This window comes from Temnothorax longispinosus, chromosome 4, assembly GCF_030848805.1.
Source record: "Temnothorax longispinosus isolate EJ_2023e chromosome 4, Tlon_JGU_v1, whole genome shotgun sequence".
Classification (NCBI taxonomy): domain Eukaryota; kingdom Metazoa; phylum Arthropoda; class Insecta; order Hymenoptera; family Formicidae; genus Temnothorax; species Temnothorax longispinosus.
Window position 1 is genome coordinate 21079239 of NC_092361.1, and position 16169 is coordinate 21095407.

The 16169-nt window shown below is 39.7% G+C and overlaps 1 protein-coding gene across 1 annotated transcript in view; it reads right to left on the bottom strand.

Annotated features, from left to right (window-relative positions):
- Nucleotides 1-16169, bottom strand: part of LOC139811158 (unc-112-related protein) — a 44056-nt gene that overhangs the window by 1907 nt on the left and 25980 nt on the right. The window contains exons 2-7 of the mRNA XM_071775275.1: nt 4725-4958; nt 2798-3066; nt 2077-2496; nt 1053-1481; nt 565-777; nt 248-484 (exon numbers count right to left, since the gene is read on the bottom strand). Coding sequence (XP_071631376.1) covers nt 248-484; nt 565-777; nt 1053-1481; nt 2077-2496; nt 2798-3066; nt 4725-4958 — 1802 coding nt within the window. The remainder of the gene's footprint in view (nt 1-247; nt 485-564; nt 778-1052; nt 1482-2076; nt 2497-2797; nt 3067-4724; nt 4959-16169) is intronic.

The following is a 16169-nucleotide window of genomic DNA, read 5'->3' on the forward strand; positions in this document are numbered from 1 at the left end:
GTATGAATTAAAAGGATATTACAAGAATATCTTAAAAGAATATATCTATTTTCTTGCTCTTAGAATTTAATTTTCGGAAGATCCATTATTTTTAATTCATAATCAAGAAATACGGATATTTTTGTAAAGAAAAAATTAGTTCAAAATTGCCCCAAATATCTGGAAGAAAGCGCGTTTAGGGATATCCGCGAATAAAAGTTTACGAGAGGATACAAACAACACATAAAATATGCAAATGAATACGTACCTTCATAGTGTTATATCTCCAAGTCTTTAGATGATCGCCACTGTGAAGATCCATCCGCATTAGCCTGTTATTGGCGATACCTAGCAGCTCGTCCTTGCTCTTACCGGTAAATCGCACGACAAAAAGCGAGATACCGTATTCCGGCAGGGACTGCCATGCCTTGATATAATTCAACTTCGCCTCGATGAGGTGCAGGTCTTTAACGTTTGCGTGTGCTTCCAAGATTCTCTGCACCAACTATGTGAAAGACAAGAAGTGTCAATGCGACTAGTTGGTTCGATCATTCATCACTTAATCGAATGCGAATGATTTGTTACCTTTCCTTTGAACTTCTTTGCAAATCTAGGCGCGACATAGTCTTCCGGTACGATGTCCAAAGCGCTCGGATTGATGGCCGGCGCGGGCGCGGGCCTCTGCAGTTGCAGAAAAGCTGTGATACTGTTGACCTCGCTCTCGTAGGACGCATCGGCGAGGGTGCGGCCCTTGGCCGCTAATCTGCACGCGGCCATCCACTTTGCGTATTGTTGTTCCTAGAATAATAAAGAATCGTGATGGGATCGAATTCAAGCGAGTATCTGGGAATCGAATCAGTTCTAACATTTAGTTTTTATTTCGTAAAACTTGAGAGAAACTCCACTCGTGAGAACTCCGTTCGTTTTCGATGCAACATGTATGTTATTATATGTTGGCGTGTGGCCAAACACCAATGTGTGACAAGCGTTAATATACATTTGAGAACGGTTAATTCAATAATGCTGCTGCTTGGCGACGACACGCCACATTAATGCGAGTTTAATCCGCTTACGTTGTCGCATCTTATCCACATCTCGGTCATGCCTTCGGCGCTGGGCACCTCCAGTCTGATCCCGTAGCGACCTTGCGACAGATGTACGTCCGGCGTGACCTCGCAGCCGCGCAAATTGATCACGTAGACCGGCGATTCCGAGCCACCCGCCTCCTCCCTGCTTTTGTAGAGCCTGAGCTGGAGATCGCGGCACGTAAACCAATAGCGTTTGAAAGCTTTCAATGTGAAACGCTTCGGCTTGAAGAAACGCAGTTCGTCGCAGAGCTCGGGCACCTGCGTAATGTCGCTGGGTCCGTTGCTGATGTTGCTGCCCTCCAGGGTCACCTGCAGATCCGTCAAGGCCGCGTCGATATCGTCCTCGACGGGCGAAGTCGCTCCGTTGCTGTCGTAGGTGGGCTGCGGCACGCTCGCCTGAAGATTCACTTGTACCTGCAATGGAGAAGCGTAGGTAACATTTCTTGGTTTTTTTTCCTTTTCGTTCAACGTCGCGAGGACGGGGAAAGTGGGTGTGCAAGAGGTACAAAACACATTTTGTGGGTCGAGGCGAGATGATCACATATCTTTTCTTGGTTGTGTTGTCGCGTGACGGCATCGCGGCTATGGTGGAACACCGGCTGGCGGAGCAATCGGTTCAAGGACGTGGCTATTTGCATGTATTATGCGTCGCGTGGGGTTCCTCCCTCGCGACGAAGCGGCATAAATATATCGAGAACAAACCGGCACGGTGAGTCGTATATATGGTCGCAAAGAATGGAAGGATCGAATATCGAAAACCGAGATACGAACGCATTCCAATGTCTCTATCCGCCTGCGTGATACATTTGCATCTGTCGTAATATTTATAAGCGAATCTCCATATCGGTTCTTGTCACGTCGGTCTATTTATACCATTTAACATTTTACATTAGACCGCGTTTATTTTCTACAAGCGTTTTAAAAAATTTCGACAGCATATCACGAGTGACCATCGTGCCAGTCAACGTATTAATGATCATTTCTGCCGACACAATGATCGTTCAGTTACCTGAAGCGCCGCGAACATCAGCATCTCCTCCTCAGTGCAGTCGATCTCCTCCGCGAGCAACTGCCACTTGGCTTGCTCGTAAATCATGTTGATGCGCACCGCGTCGGTCTTCGGATTCAGGTCGTAGAAGGAGTAGAATTTGAACTTCAGCCTGAGCGTGTCGAATTCGCGGATACCCTGCTCCATGATCGACAGGGAGGAATCCAGCCAGGCGACGTTCATTCTCGCCCTCTCGATCAGGCTCTTCGGCCTGACCAGCTTCACCCGCATCTCCGTCGAGATCGACGTTGGGCTCTGCGCCAAGGACTCCGTCAGTCCGCCGTTCAACGCCTCGAGGCTCATAGTGCTGTTATTCGCGTTGAAGGAGCCGGTGCTGCCGAAGCCGGAGGAGTTGTTGTTCCTCTTCCACGTGCCGGTATGCTGGAAATTTGCAAGCGTAAATTTGTTACATCGTCATAAAATAATTACGACATGATCAATAATTATATATATATGTACGTTATTCATTGTCAGATCTGTCCAACATATCATGACCGTACATTCCATAAAATTCTATTTTGATTCTTTTTCAAAAAGTTGATATACATATTTAATGAAACAAATATGTGAAAATATAAGTAGATAGCGGTAATATTTTATTTCATAATTCTAAATATTTAGCAGTATGACCATAGTAGGAACGAAAGGATGAAGAAAGATCTCGCTTGTACGGTAGGCCTACCGAGACGGGAGAGCTGATCGGCGTGCTGTGATTTCTGTTGTTAGGCGTAACCGGCGCGCACATGAATGGGCTCGATTGATCTAAACTTCCTGTGGATCCCCTGGGACTCTGGCTGGCTGGGATGAAGGTATTCGTGTCGGCCGGTACGTTCCAATGCCCGTTCTTCTGATTCTCAATTTTCTTCTTGGCCGGCAGATCCTTCAGATTGTATTTCAGGTGATTTGGCTCGAGCGGCTTGCAGAACGAGAGCTCCTCCGGGTGTCTAATGCCTGCGGCAACGATCGTAAGGATTTGATTAATCTCGCGTTAGAGTCAAGTCTATTCGACTGAGGAGAGAGATAGAGAGATAACGTGTCTCCCTCGCTTCAGCGCGAGGAGCCAAAGGCGAGGTAAAAACAATCATGACATTCATTCCCTATATTCTTACAAGGGAATGGAGTAATTGATGGACAAAGATCGCGTTGGTGTCTATTTATGAATATGACACACTGATCTCGTATCGTCGATGCTTATTTATTAAATAGAATCACTGATAGAACTGGGCGGAAGGTACTGGGAGGATAATCCGAATTATTTTATTTTTTGAATATCCGGATATTCGAAAGAGAAAAATAATAAAGGAATAATCTGAATATTCGAAATTATTGGATTAAATTTTTATTCGTTATGGAGTTTGAATTTACTCCAAATTTGAGTCAGTATGTTCACTCTATTTAGAGTGAAATTTCACTTCAAGGAGAATTATGCGAGAATATATAATAAAAAAATAATATATATAATAATAATCTGTTAGTATTATGTAGATTAATGTTAACACATTTGAGTTTTGATTTATTTTTATAATAAGCCGAAAAGTAAACAAATGTTTAAAAAAAATTAGTTATTTTTTATAAATTTCCTATTCCTGTATTTAATACGATTTTATAATTTTCCCGAATATTCGGATTTTATAGGATTTTACTTTTTCATATTCGAATATATTCGGCTATCCGGGTAGTCTCAGCACTAGAAGTGCAAAAACGGTAGCGAGTTTGGAACGAGCTGAGTCGCGTAAAGATCAACGGTCACCTCGCTTCAAGGCAATGTTATAACGCAATATTTCCCGAACGCGGAATTACTTTTTAGGTCATTAGCAGAATGATAAGCGCGTATCTGCAACGGTACTTCCTCCTACTCGGGAGTCAGCTTTATCCTCGCGACGGGAATTATCGCGTTAACCCACTTCCTTGATTAAAAAGCGAGCTCGGTGAGCATGCCGCGGTGGCGAAATCGACAGCCGCGACGGTTTATGCGCGACCTTCGCGTGACAAAAGTGAGCTTATCGCTTCTATTTCGTTGGCGCGTGCAATATTAATTATAAGCGTTGACACGCTTATCTACCTCGTGCTGCGACGCGCTTGCATCGCGACCCTTGCCACATTTATCTATTGATAATAAATACATAAAACTTTGTAACGAAGTGTAATAATTTCTCGACGTGCCCTGAAAACGCGACGTAACAAACGATTTCGTAATTTGGGGAGAATTCTTGCTCAATCGGTTTGTCATGAAAAAGACGAGGCGACGTAAAGTCATTCGGATAATCGTAGAAGCAGCCAGGCTGCTGTTGCAAAACGGATTACGTAATATCATGTCGAAATATATACACGGAGTATCCCGTTTTTCTCGAAGCGTATTCTATTTTCAACGAAAGCTGAAAACACGACGCTGCAGCATGCGTGTGTAAAAGAGACGCGAAATTTTTCTAGTTAAATACATCTACTAACTATATACATTATATCTACAATGTTAATCGATTGACGTCCGCGACATTCTTTCTCTCGTTCCTCGTAATCGTCGTTAACGAAGGCACGCCGCCGCGCTCGATTGATTCGCTCGTTTCCATCGCGACTCCTTAAATGGTGTCAATGGGTTCGCGGACACTCACCGAGTTCCTTGCACAAATTGATGACCGCGTTGAACGTCTTGACGGAGAAGTCAACGCGGCAGTCGAGGCATCGCATGTCCGGCAATTGCACCCTCAGGGTCTTGTGCATCGGCGTGAAATGCAGCAACGCGTCCGCCGCCACACCATACTGGTCCAGGGTGCTGCGTGTTCGGGTCAGCCAGTGATTCCGTACTGGCCACCAAAGCGCGTGGTCCGACCAGTCCATAGCGATGTCTGTAACGATAGATGTAAACAATTTAATTCAAGTACAAAGAGTAAATCGTTTTTTTTTTTAAGTAAAATTTTAATTAAGTTATATGAGAATAGTGGGCCAACGATTGTTAATGTAACATCTTGTGTTTAGCTCGTATCGTTGGCTCACTATTCTCTGATATCTAAAATTAATTAATAAAACAACTTACTAAAATTATCTTAAGTTAAAACGAATTTGTCGATATTATACTATCAATGAGTGGCATGGCAGGTCTGAAACACCCTATATATTACAGTTACTCTGCTATTTCAATACTATTTAATAGCTGCAAGTAACTAATAAAATAATGTTAATATCCAACGTTACATTCGCGCGTCGCTGTGTATTTAAATAATTCTCAAAACTATTTTTCCACGATTTCATAATAATTAGTTACGGATACATAAATTTCAAAATTATCACATTACAGTTGGCCGAATTATCTTGTTTTTTGAAAATCCGGAGAACCTGAGTTTATATCTGTCGGTTTTTGAGAGCATTCGAACGGGAGAACACGATGTTTATGTACACGTCGATCCCGAGTAAATATACTCAAGGGCTCGGTAGCGGGCGAGATCGGATGCGAAGACGAGAAGAGTGCAATGCCGAGAGTAAATTCAAGGGTTTCGTCCGTCGAAAACCGCAGGGGCTGCTCGCGCGGGTCGGGAACAAGATATCCGTCGACGGAATTACGGAGCGCAAACGGGCGTTTATGCTTCGTCGAAAAGTCAATTTTCACAGCTGTTCGCGCCGCGTAGCACATTTCCTATACGTGCTCCGTTTAACGATTTCGGGGTACCGAAGGTCGATGCGGGTCCCCAGGGGGGAGAAAGGCGCCGGCGGGAAGTATCGCTTAAAATCATCATTAAGCCGTATAGACATGTGGGACTGCAATCGCGAGGGGCTGGCGCGCAGAGACGCGCAAGGGAGACCCCGAAATCGGATACGAATGAGAGGAAATGTACACATATGAGAACACAATTATAATCTAATTACAAATATAAAGTTGCGAAGGGTATTTCCGTAACGAGAAGCGAAAAGAGCCGATTGGAACCTGGATTACGCGATGGCGAGGGAGGCCGCGGATCTGCGAGGTCTAAATAACACTTTTTAAAAACTCGCGTGTAGCCGGAACGAAATACGTTTTTCCTGCCTGTCCAGATCGGTTCCACCGCGATCGCAGCTGCGATCTATAAATATTTCGCGGATTTCAGATTGGCCGCTCGATCGTTAACTGCTTGTTTTCGTTCGGATAGCCGGCCACTCCGCGTCTTCCCGGACTCGCCCACGCGCGGAGAAGACAGAGAACAGATTTATCTCTTGTCTCTTGCTCTTCTGTTTCCACATCTGCGTCTTCTCTCGTTCCCATTTAACTGGTGACGACGGCGCGTTGCTGTAATAACGTATCGTCCACGCGACGATCGAGATCATCGCGAATCGCTATGGACAAATATGTACACTGCGAGTTAGCGGTAAGATCTAAGAAAGAAATCATCGTGGACGAAGAGAATTATCGATATTGTTGCAGCTTGCATCCGAAAACGCGCCGATATTTATCGATATTCCGCAAGGAAATGGTTAAATGTTAAAATGTGATTTATCCCCGAGTAACGTTCATATACGATAACATTGAATGATTAGTTATACTCGATACTCGACTTAATTTCTTACTACTCATTAATTTCTGTCGCGTTGATATTTTTCAATAAGGTTTGCGTGAATCGAGAGATTAATTGATATATATTCCTATATATATTTGGGAAGAATAATCCCATAACTCTATTTTTTTTTAATATTAATATAAGTATAATACCATTAATATATAACTCCGAAAGAAGTAAAAAAAATACATATATTCTTATTACATTCATAATCTTATATACTCTATAAGATTAAATGTGTCGCGAAAAATGTGATATAAATCGCAAATTTTTCTTTTATTCAAGCAAAAATTGATATAAATATAGTTCATCAAATCTTCTTTTTTCCATAAGAATGCAATATTTTGAGGAGGCATGAATATTTTTATGACTCGCTATACCGCCGCCTTCGTTTTAATCGTCGAGAAACAACAAAACTGAGAGAGTACGTGATTGATAGACTTGACATCGAGCAACAAGTCGTAAACGGGGTGTCCCGCCACTCTCGTCGTTCCTTTCACCCAGTGATTCCTCGACCGATTTGGAATCGATTTTTTTCTTTGGCGAGTAATAGCTCGAGTACAATCTTTTTTAAATTCCGAATGTTAGATTCTTACTGTATTAGTAACTAACACAAATTGCAACGATGTAAGACTGAAAGTTACCTCAATGCCTCAGCATTAAAACAACAGTATTTTTTTAAATTTCTATTTAACAATTTTTCAAAATATTCTATTTTTTCACGAAATTTGCCATTATAATAAATGTAATATAATCCCACCACTACAAAGAAGATTAATTACATTTAATTTGATTTAAATAACAAGAAACCAAATATTTCTAAATAAATAAACAAAAATAGATCTTTAAAATTTTCTTTAAGAAAAAAAAAAAAAGAATATAATAGAATTTCGAGCCATAGAAATAATTTGTAACGATAAAACAAGCCACATAATTCAAGGTAAGCTTTTCGATCTTATAAAAAGTCTGACTAATAATGATAAACTAATAATATAAGAAACAGTTTACAATATTTCATTAAGCTCGTATCTTCTTCTCTTCATGGAATGCGTATACTCGTCGCGCGGGCGAATTTTACGAAGCGGTCTGACGAATACGTGCAATTACGGAAAGTAAAAATCAAGAACGTCGCTGAATGCGGATTAGACCATTCGACTTGCGTTCACGAATTGCTTTCGTGGCACGTCTCGGTAGCAACGACCGCGATATTTGCGCACGGCACCTATTTATACTCCCTTAAGAGTATGACGGGCTCATACGCGACATCCGCGGCTCGACACGTGAAATTCAGTCTCTGGTGCGAGGCAGGAGGCAGAGTCAGTCCGTCTGTTCTCGTTACGTCGTCGAAGAGTTGTGGGGGAGAGCTCTCACCCGCATGCGGTTCTCGAGCAAGGTATCCAGGAGCGGAAGAGTTGGTCGGTTTGATACAAGAATCCTATTTTAGCATCCTCGTGTCTGGATTTGGAGGGTCCGACGCGAGAGTTTCATCAAGAGAATTCAACAGCATACGATTCAATAGCTCCGTTGATCTTTTGTCGTGGAAACGTGGGCGATTACTGGACTAAAACAGAGCACATTCGATCTCTTGCGACAAACGAAATAATTCTGACGAAAGGGAAAACAAGTTTAGAAGCTGAAACGTGCTGTACGAAAATACGACGTAACTAACGTTCACGGCTTTCTGGTTAACACATGGCTACGGAAATTTGGAAAGAGGCCTCGATCCACGGTGGCGGTATTGCGAAGTTGTGTGGACGGTACATCCGCTAGCTGTAAACGACGAAAGGCTTACGGGGCACGTGCGGCCTGTGTAAACTCCGAAGGAGCGTTTACAAACGCTGCTTGGCGCAAGGAGGGTGAGCTTTAATAAGGGAACAAAGCGGGGCGCGCACGTGGCGGCGCGCACCAACATCCCCCTTACCCCCTTACGACGACGGACGTTGCGCGGAAGTCGGGATATATAAAATTATGAGACGCGATAACGAGGCACTCGTAATCCGTGTATTATGCATTATATGCAGCAAGAGAACCGGAATTCTCTTTCTCCCTCTTCTCTACGTGAATTCCAGCGCGGAAAGCAAGGAGCTCCTTCACGTTCTCCCCCTTGACTCTCTCCATATTTCGCGTGAAGAAACGCGAGCTATTCAGCGCTGGGAAAGAGGATTGCAGGGACACACGTGCTACTGAGCTTGTCGAGATCGAAAGAGGAAGGGGCAAGACTACCTCAGGGATAAATCGAGGGATGAAACATTGCAGAGATTTAAAACAGCGTAATTTCGACGCTGCGCTACGGAAAGCAACGTCCTGTATCGATTGTTCCCGCAAATATATATTTTGCACACGAAATTTCAACTTTATTACATAAAATTCTTTAAAATTTGAGAATTAAGATGAATATCATATAAGCTCACGGATTTCACCAGATATAGGTGTAAAATAAAAAACTAATTGGAAAAAATATATTTCTTTGTGTGTGTAATATATCTCGATTAATGTAAATAAGAAACGCTAAAAAACAAAATGGAAAGTAATTTGTATTTGTTATCTGAATTATTTTGACAAAGATTTAAATCATATGCTTCATCGACGCACAAGATATCGATGATTGGCATGTGTGATATTACATGATATCTCGTATCTTATCTTTTTTCACATATTGCAAAAATGTCACGCGCTAGATGCGCAGAGGAGTTACGTGTATAGATAACAATTTGAATAATACCTGATAATATGTATGTATGTATAAACCGAGACAGATGCTAACAAATAAAATAGGAATCTGTTAATTATTAATTGGAGAATAAATTGGAGATGTACAAATTAATAGTAATGCAATTAATTGTAATATCGTAACTCATATTATCGTAAAAGAGATAGATTTCGCATGACGCAACGATTCCTAACATTTACGATAATTCCTTGATATTCTAACAGTTGTCTCGCCTTGGTAAAACACCGTCTTTAACTTCGCTTGCTCGAAAGAAAAAAAAAACGGAGGCCGCGCGTAAATCCGAGTCTGAGTCGCACCCAAACGAAGGCGTTGTCCAAGTATACCCCTCGCTACTCGTGTTTCTCGTCCCTCTTCACTTCAAAGTCCAAAGCGTGCTTCAACATTGTCGAGCCACCCTCTTACGATGTACAAAGGCATGCGTGTACAGTAGTAGCCGGGAGTATCACATGGAGACCAGAACACGTCTCAGTCCCTTTGGCTGTTCGCCCAATTAACCGCGTCGCTTTCTCTTTGCAATTTTATAAACGCCGGAGTCCCAAGTCCCAAGTAGCTACGAAATCAAAGCCACAAAATGGTGGAATCTTGAGATCGTGGCACTAAGCATTACGGTCTCGGTGCGATTTCAATAAATAAAAAAATTAAAATTCTTCCCACAGCTTCTTTATTTATGTTGTTCATGAATTATGCGCGTAAATGACGTAGATAAATAAAAATCAGATATCGTCTGAGAGATATTATCGAAAGTTCATAATTTTTTAATTCGTTTATAATTCATTCACGTATTACGTAAACGGGAAACACGCAAGTATCAACAATTAAGACCTAGGGGGTCATTCAGTCGACGGCGAAGGCGGGAGATATGCAAATTGGTGAACCTGTTGCATTGGGTTCTATTTAAACCAAATCCCTCTTGTATCGCGTTGTAGCGATACGTAGCATAATCGGATTTTCATGGTATGAGTGATTGAATCGCAGGGGGAATGGAAGGAGAGCAATCGCCTTGATTGATGTCGCGTGATTACGTTGCTAGTGGCGTAACGATAGGAATGCGTAACTTTAGTAATACTTCGATACTTATCGTCCATCATATATAACTGCACCATATATTACTTTATCAGGGATATTAATAAAACTATGTAAAAAAATTAGACGTATATATTTCATACATTAAAAAATTTCGATTACTATACTGCTGAACTATGAACGAATTTTTTCTTTTTATATAAAAAAGTAAAAAGCTATAATGAGAGAGAGACTATTATACAAGTTTTTCGTTGAAAAAATTAATTGGTCAAACAAAAAATTCGTTATTGAATTCATTATAGACAAAGTTCTGTTTGAAACACCGCGAAGAACGGAGAATGCCAGCGGAGAAGGAAAATTTAGAGTAGCGAGAAAAAAAAAGACATTTGCTTTCGTATGCTCTGGCTTAATTGCTCTAAAATAAGCGCTTACTCAGACACGACGCCTTTAACTCGGCTTAATCCGTTTGTAACGTCGCGATACGAAGCTCCATATGTATCACTCGTAATTTAATATGAGTGTAAGATGGGAGATCAGCCGCGAAACGATCAGTTCGTTTTGTGAAGAGGCGTTAGGAAAGCATGTTATCATTACGACTTGGCATTATATAGCTGAATTCCCAGAGACGAAAATCTTCATTTAGTTCGTTACCCTATGCAGATAAAAGTTCATATTATTCATTATACACATTCACGTTATTTGTTAATTGCGCGATTCGCATTATCCGTTATCTTCATTGCCTATTATTTTAGTGTTTATTATTCATTATTCTTTATTTAGAATGCGAGAACAACCTTGGGTAAATAAACGACCGTAAAGTTGGAGCAATTAGCAATAGGGTAGTCCCCGGCGACATAAACTAGCGTGTTCGCGCTCGAGGATTGAAAATGGAATTTCTGCCCGTGAGAAATATTATTATGCGTGTCTGGGAGCCGCGTAATCGTGCGGCGTAACACGCCACGCGGTTTACAACTTTTCGAGAAAGAGCGACGTGCTGTGGACGGTTAGTTAGATGTAATTACCGTGTAACTTTGAAGTAAAACGATCGCACGGAGTAAATTTTTTTCGAGTTATCTCAATGACCTAAAACAAAATAAAATTCATGCAACTAAATATTAGTAATAGTCTGCTATCAAGCACTTTAAATCATTTTAAAATTATATGAAAAAAATGTTCCAAATTTTGCATAATAAAAGTCTTAAAAAAATTCGAAAAATTAAATAATCTTAATTAATCACATAACATATCGAAAATCATTAATTTGTAGTCAAATTAATTTATATTTAAATGTAAGAACAATTTGGCAAACAAATGGTTAATAATTTTCCTTATTTATAAAAGATTGGAAATTCGTTCAAAGTTCTAGATATTTTAAACAAAATTTCTAACGAAATATGACCATTTCTTTTGTGTTTGTAATTAATTTATTCATTTTATTCGTTAACAACAAAATAGAGTTAAATAAAGAATCAAATTAGAGTCCTTTAGTTTATTATGACATTAAATTTTGTTATTCGTATTTTCAACCAGTTGAAGGGCTTACAGACTTTCGTATTACAGACATTTATTAACAGAACCATGTAAGACTGCATGTAGTGAAGTATCACGTGGTATTGATTGATCGCTCGGACGCGCGTGCAACAGGTGTCCGCTCAATGCAGCTTGCATCATCGTGCATTGAAATTACTATTCCACAAAAGTATTTGTTAGAATAAAATACACAGGGACAATCCGTTATCGATAGCACAATCGAGAAGAAAATGGCTCTATCTAAAAAAAAGTACATAAAAAATAGAATAAAATCTTTTCGTATAAAATCTTCTAGTTCTGAATGTTATTCGTACTTTGACATTGTTATATGATTTATTTTACGTGATACCAATCATATAAATCGCAGAGATATTATCAATTCTTTGATTTTCAAAATAGATTTTTGAGAAAAAAAAACAACGTGCGAAAAAAATTGTTCTACTTTCTCGATTTATCTCTTGATCTAAAAACACTACCTTCTCGATTGGACATAAAGGAATACTATTAAAGCGTTCGAAAGTAAGGTTTTAAACGCACGTAGGAGTGCAAAGCGAATCCTTTCCTTTCTTGGTATGCTCGGGAGGTAGATATCACCGTCATCGAGAGATCTTATGCACGCAACAGGTATCTGATTAAAAATGTTTCCCACGTTTCACGTTCCCCCACCGACAAGTTCGAGATAACTAAGAAATAACGGGCACGTTCGAATTTACCGGAAGGCACGAAAGTCTGATAAAAATACGCCACAAGTCTTTTCTTCCGTTTGTTTACTCGCTACAGCGAACTTTTAAAACCTAATGCAGCATCGTGATGTTTCCCAAAATAGATTCGTTATTCCTTTCATTAAGGAACTTTCGAACTTTACGAAGGAATCGGTATTGTAACGTGTAGGTATTGTAAACGTGATCGTGCAATGCCCATTTTAGGATAAAAATAATGAAAAGAAGAGAAAAGACGATTGACGCGTGGCACGACGATGACGCTATCCGTATGGACTTCCTCCGTGTGAATGAATATGTATGTTGAATCTAATTAGCGAGTCAAGGCCGCGGCAACTGTTTCCATTGCAAACGCGCCGTTCGCCGCTATTGTCATTCTAAGATCTCTTTCCGATGCCGTTCATCCTTCCCAGAAACTACACGTTGACGTTTGATTAGCGATCAGTCCTCTTTTTAAAGAACGACGGCATTAGAAGTTGTATAGTAGCGCAATAAAAATAAAAACAGGAGAAACCAGTAAGCTATCGTTGACGAGCATTATGATAGGTTTATTATATCCTTTCTGAAGAAATTTACTTTCAGCATCCAGCGTTTACTTAACAGCACATTAGACTTTTTCTCTTTTTCTCACTCTCTCTCTCTCAGCAAAGGAGAGGAGAGTGGAAAGCGAGCGTGAGTTCGCAGAACGCGGAAGAATATTTTCCAGTTGTTGCAATCTAATCGGCATCTGCGCAGCGAGATTAAGATATGTACAGTAACGCCTGTCTTGCATTAGATATCTAATCGGAGCTCACGCGAGTTTGTTATTTAAAGTAGGCACGATCGCCGTTAGCGATCGCGCAAGCAGCTGCTTGAAGGTACATTTCGTAATCCTTAATGTTTCAATACGAGACGATAATTGAACTTACTGTAAACGCCTTGCGTAAAAACATGAGCAGTTCTACCGAAGAAATTTCAGTCAATTAGTTTGCGTATCTATTTATAACATTATTTTAATACATTTTCAGATAAAAACAACCAGTAGAAATAATAATGCTTTGATAGTCAGTTAGATCAAATAACAAATTTTTGAATTGTTAATTATTTACTGGGTAAAGTAAAAGTTTCTGATTTGGTTTGATTTGGAGTTAAGAAAAAAATGCATTATTATTTCCATCTCTTATTAGCTTCCTGAAGCAAAAATATGCGACCTAAAATGAACAGATAAATATAAACGAATGAGCGTTGTATTTTTTCGCGATATTTCTGCCAGATGTGGCAAACGGAATTAAATTAAAAACAGTAACGTTTCATTAACGAAAGAGCAGGAAGGCGGAAATCTTCGCTCGTATTAGAAAAGACCTTGCGCTGGAGAATTTCTGAAGCGTGGGAGGCTACCGGTAGTATGTCGACGATGTGAAATCAGGTCAGGACGGAACACTCCTTACGTTCGATATTTGGTATCCGTAAAATGATCGATACGACGGTTTCGCGTGAGACTGTTAGAAGAAAAGAAGATTAGATTAAAAAAAAATGTGTAGGCATGTATCAAACAAAAGTTTGGCGAAAGATTGCCGCTAAAATCTCGTATCGAATAACGAGAATGATGTAACTTATTATAGATGTGGCAGACACCGTGGATATCGCAGGCGTCGTACAAAACACACAGCGAATAGGTGGGAAGATACCGAGAGAGTGAGTATAGTGGTGACTGTAGATAACGATGCAAGAACATATCGATCCTGTCGACGAAAACGTGGGCCGATATACGCGGGTGTGTCTAACGAATTAGACCAATTGGACGTAGTTATTGCAGAAAGAAACCAAGTTTAAAACGCAATCTTTCGCGGATATAACCGTTTTAAAGGAACGTTAAAGATAAATTTCCTACAACGATATCGAATTAAGAATAAAATAAGAACATTGTTCTTTTAATAATTATACAATTTAATAAACAATTAGAATTCATTTAATTTTGACTACAATTGGCGGATAATCATCGTGACGATTCGACCATTGGTTTTGGTCTGATTAATTGTCAAGACATTATCCGCCAATTGTAGTCGATAAAATAAATTCTAATTGTTTATCATATTGTTTGCGAATTACGAATGTACTTTCGATGAAATTTAATATTTATAAAATCACTATTTTGTATTCTGACAATTTATTTCTCATAGTTGAGTCTGCTATGAGTAATGTAATACGTATTTTCCGCAATAGAGAGATAAAAGAAACTTAAAAATTAGTAAAAGATGTTTTAAATTGTTGTTCAAAATTCCATTCAATTAATTACTCGGTTTTCCGCATAATTGCGTACAATTCGTGCCGGAGTTTCAACACAGGACTTATCGAATGATTCGGATTAATACGTTACTCATTGAATTAATCGTTTCTAATTTTTAATTAAACCCTAATTGGAGAACTCGCTCGTTTCTCAATTACCGACTCGATTACGTTTCTTTTCTATCTCAAATGATTGTTTAATTTCTCTCTAAAATATATGAGTAATTCTAAAATTGTTCGAAGAAGAGACTCTCTATATCAATTCTAAATTCTAAATAGAAGTGCTAACGTCACAACAGTTTGTTTTTGCAGAACACCTATCCAAAAGGAAACAAAAGAAAACGAAATGGAAATTGAACAAGAAACAACATTTACATTTAAATGTGTGGGTAATAATTACACGCACTTCCAATCTCAGATTCAGGTACGAAATGACGTTCATGTGTGCATCGCCCACGCGCGCTATCGCACGAGATGAAAGATTGCAGGAAGTGCTTTTGCATAATCCTACGTATATTACAGTGACGTGTCTATATTCGTGTCCGCCGTAGCGGTCCTTAGAAGTCCGCCTCCATAGTGAACGGAAAACCGCTATACGCAAAAAGTGCATTCCGTGTTGTGTTTATACGGCGCGTAACATAAGGAAATAAAGTTGAAGAACTTAGGTCGAGATCAGTAGTAGGGCGAATGTTACGAATGCCTCTAAAAATTTCCAGAATGTTTTTACAAAGTGGTTATAACAGAAACAAGTCACAAATAATCAAATATATATATATACCAATAAAGCTACAATATTAAAACTTCCTTAAAATTTGTTTAAACATTTCTTAATATTCCATTAATGTTTTGTTTTTATTATAACACTGTTAATATATGGTTTATAAACAAAATTAAGATTTTTCTCTCATTGTCAGTATAAACAAGAGCTTGATATTCTCCCTAAAAATAACAATACTTTTCTGAAAAGTAATTTCTTGATTTTGTTTTCATTATCATACAATTGACAAAGTATGTAAAAATTTGATTTCTTCCATAAATAAAACTTTTCCAAAATCATCGAAAGAGGCAAAAGAATGGAAACGAGGGAATTCTACGACGAAGAACTCGTACAAGCGAATAGCTACACATGTACAATTACACGGATGACGAGGGACGGCGCGGCGGTTGAGAGTTGCCGGTCGGAGGGAGAAAGGGACGGGAGGGAATACGTGAAAAAAAAAAACGAGAGTCCCACAAAGGGAGGGAGGAAGATGAACGAGCGGC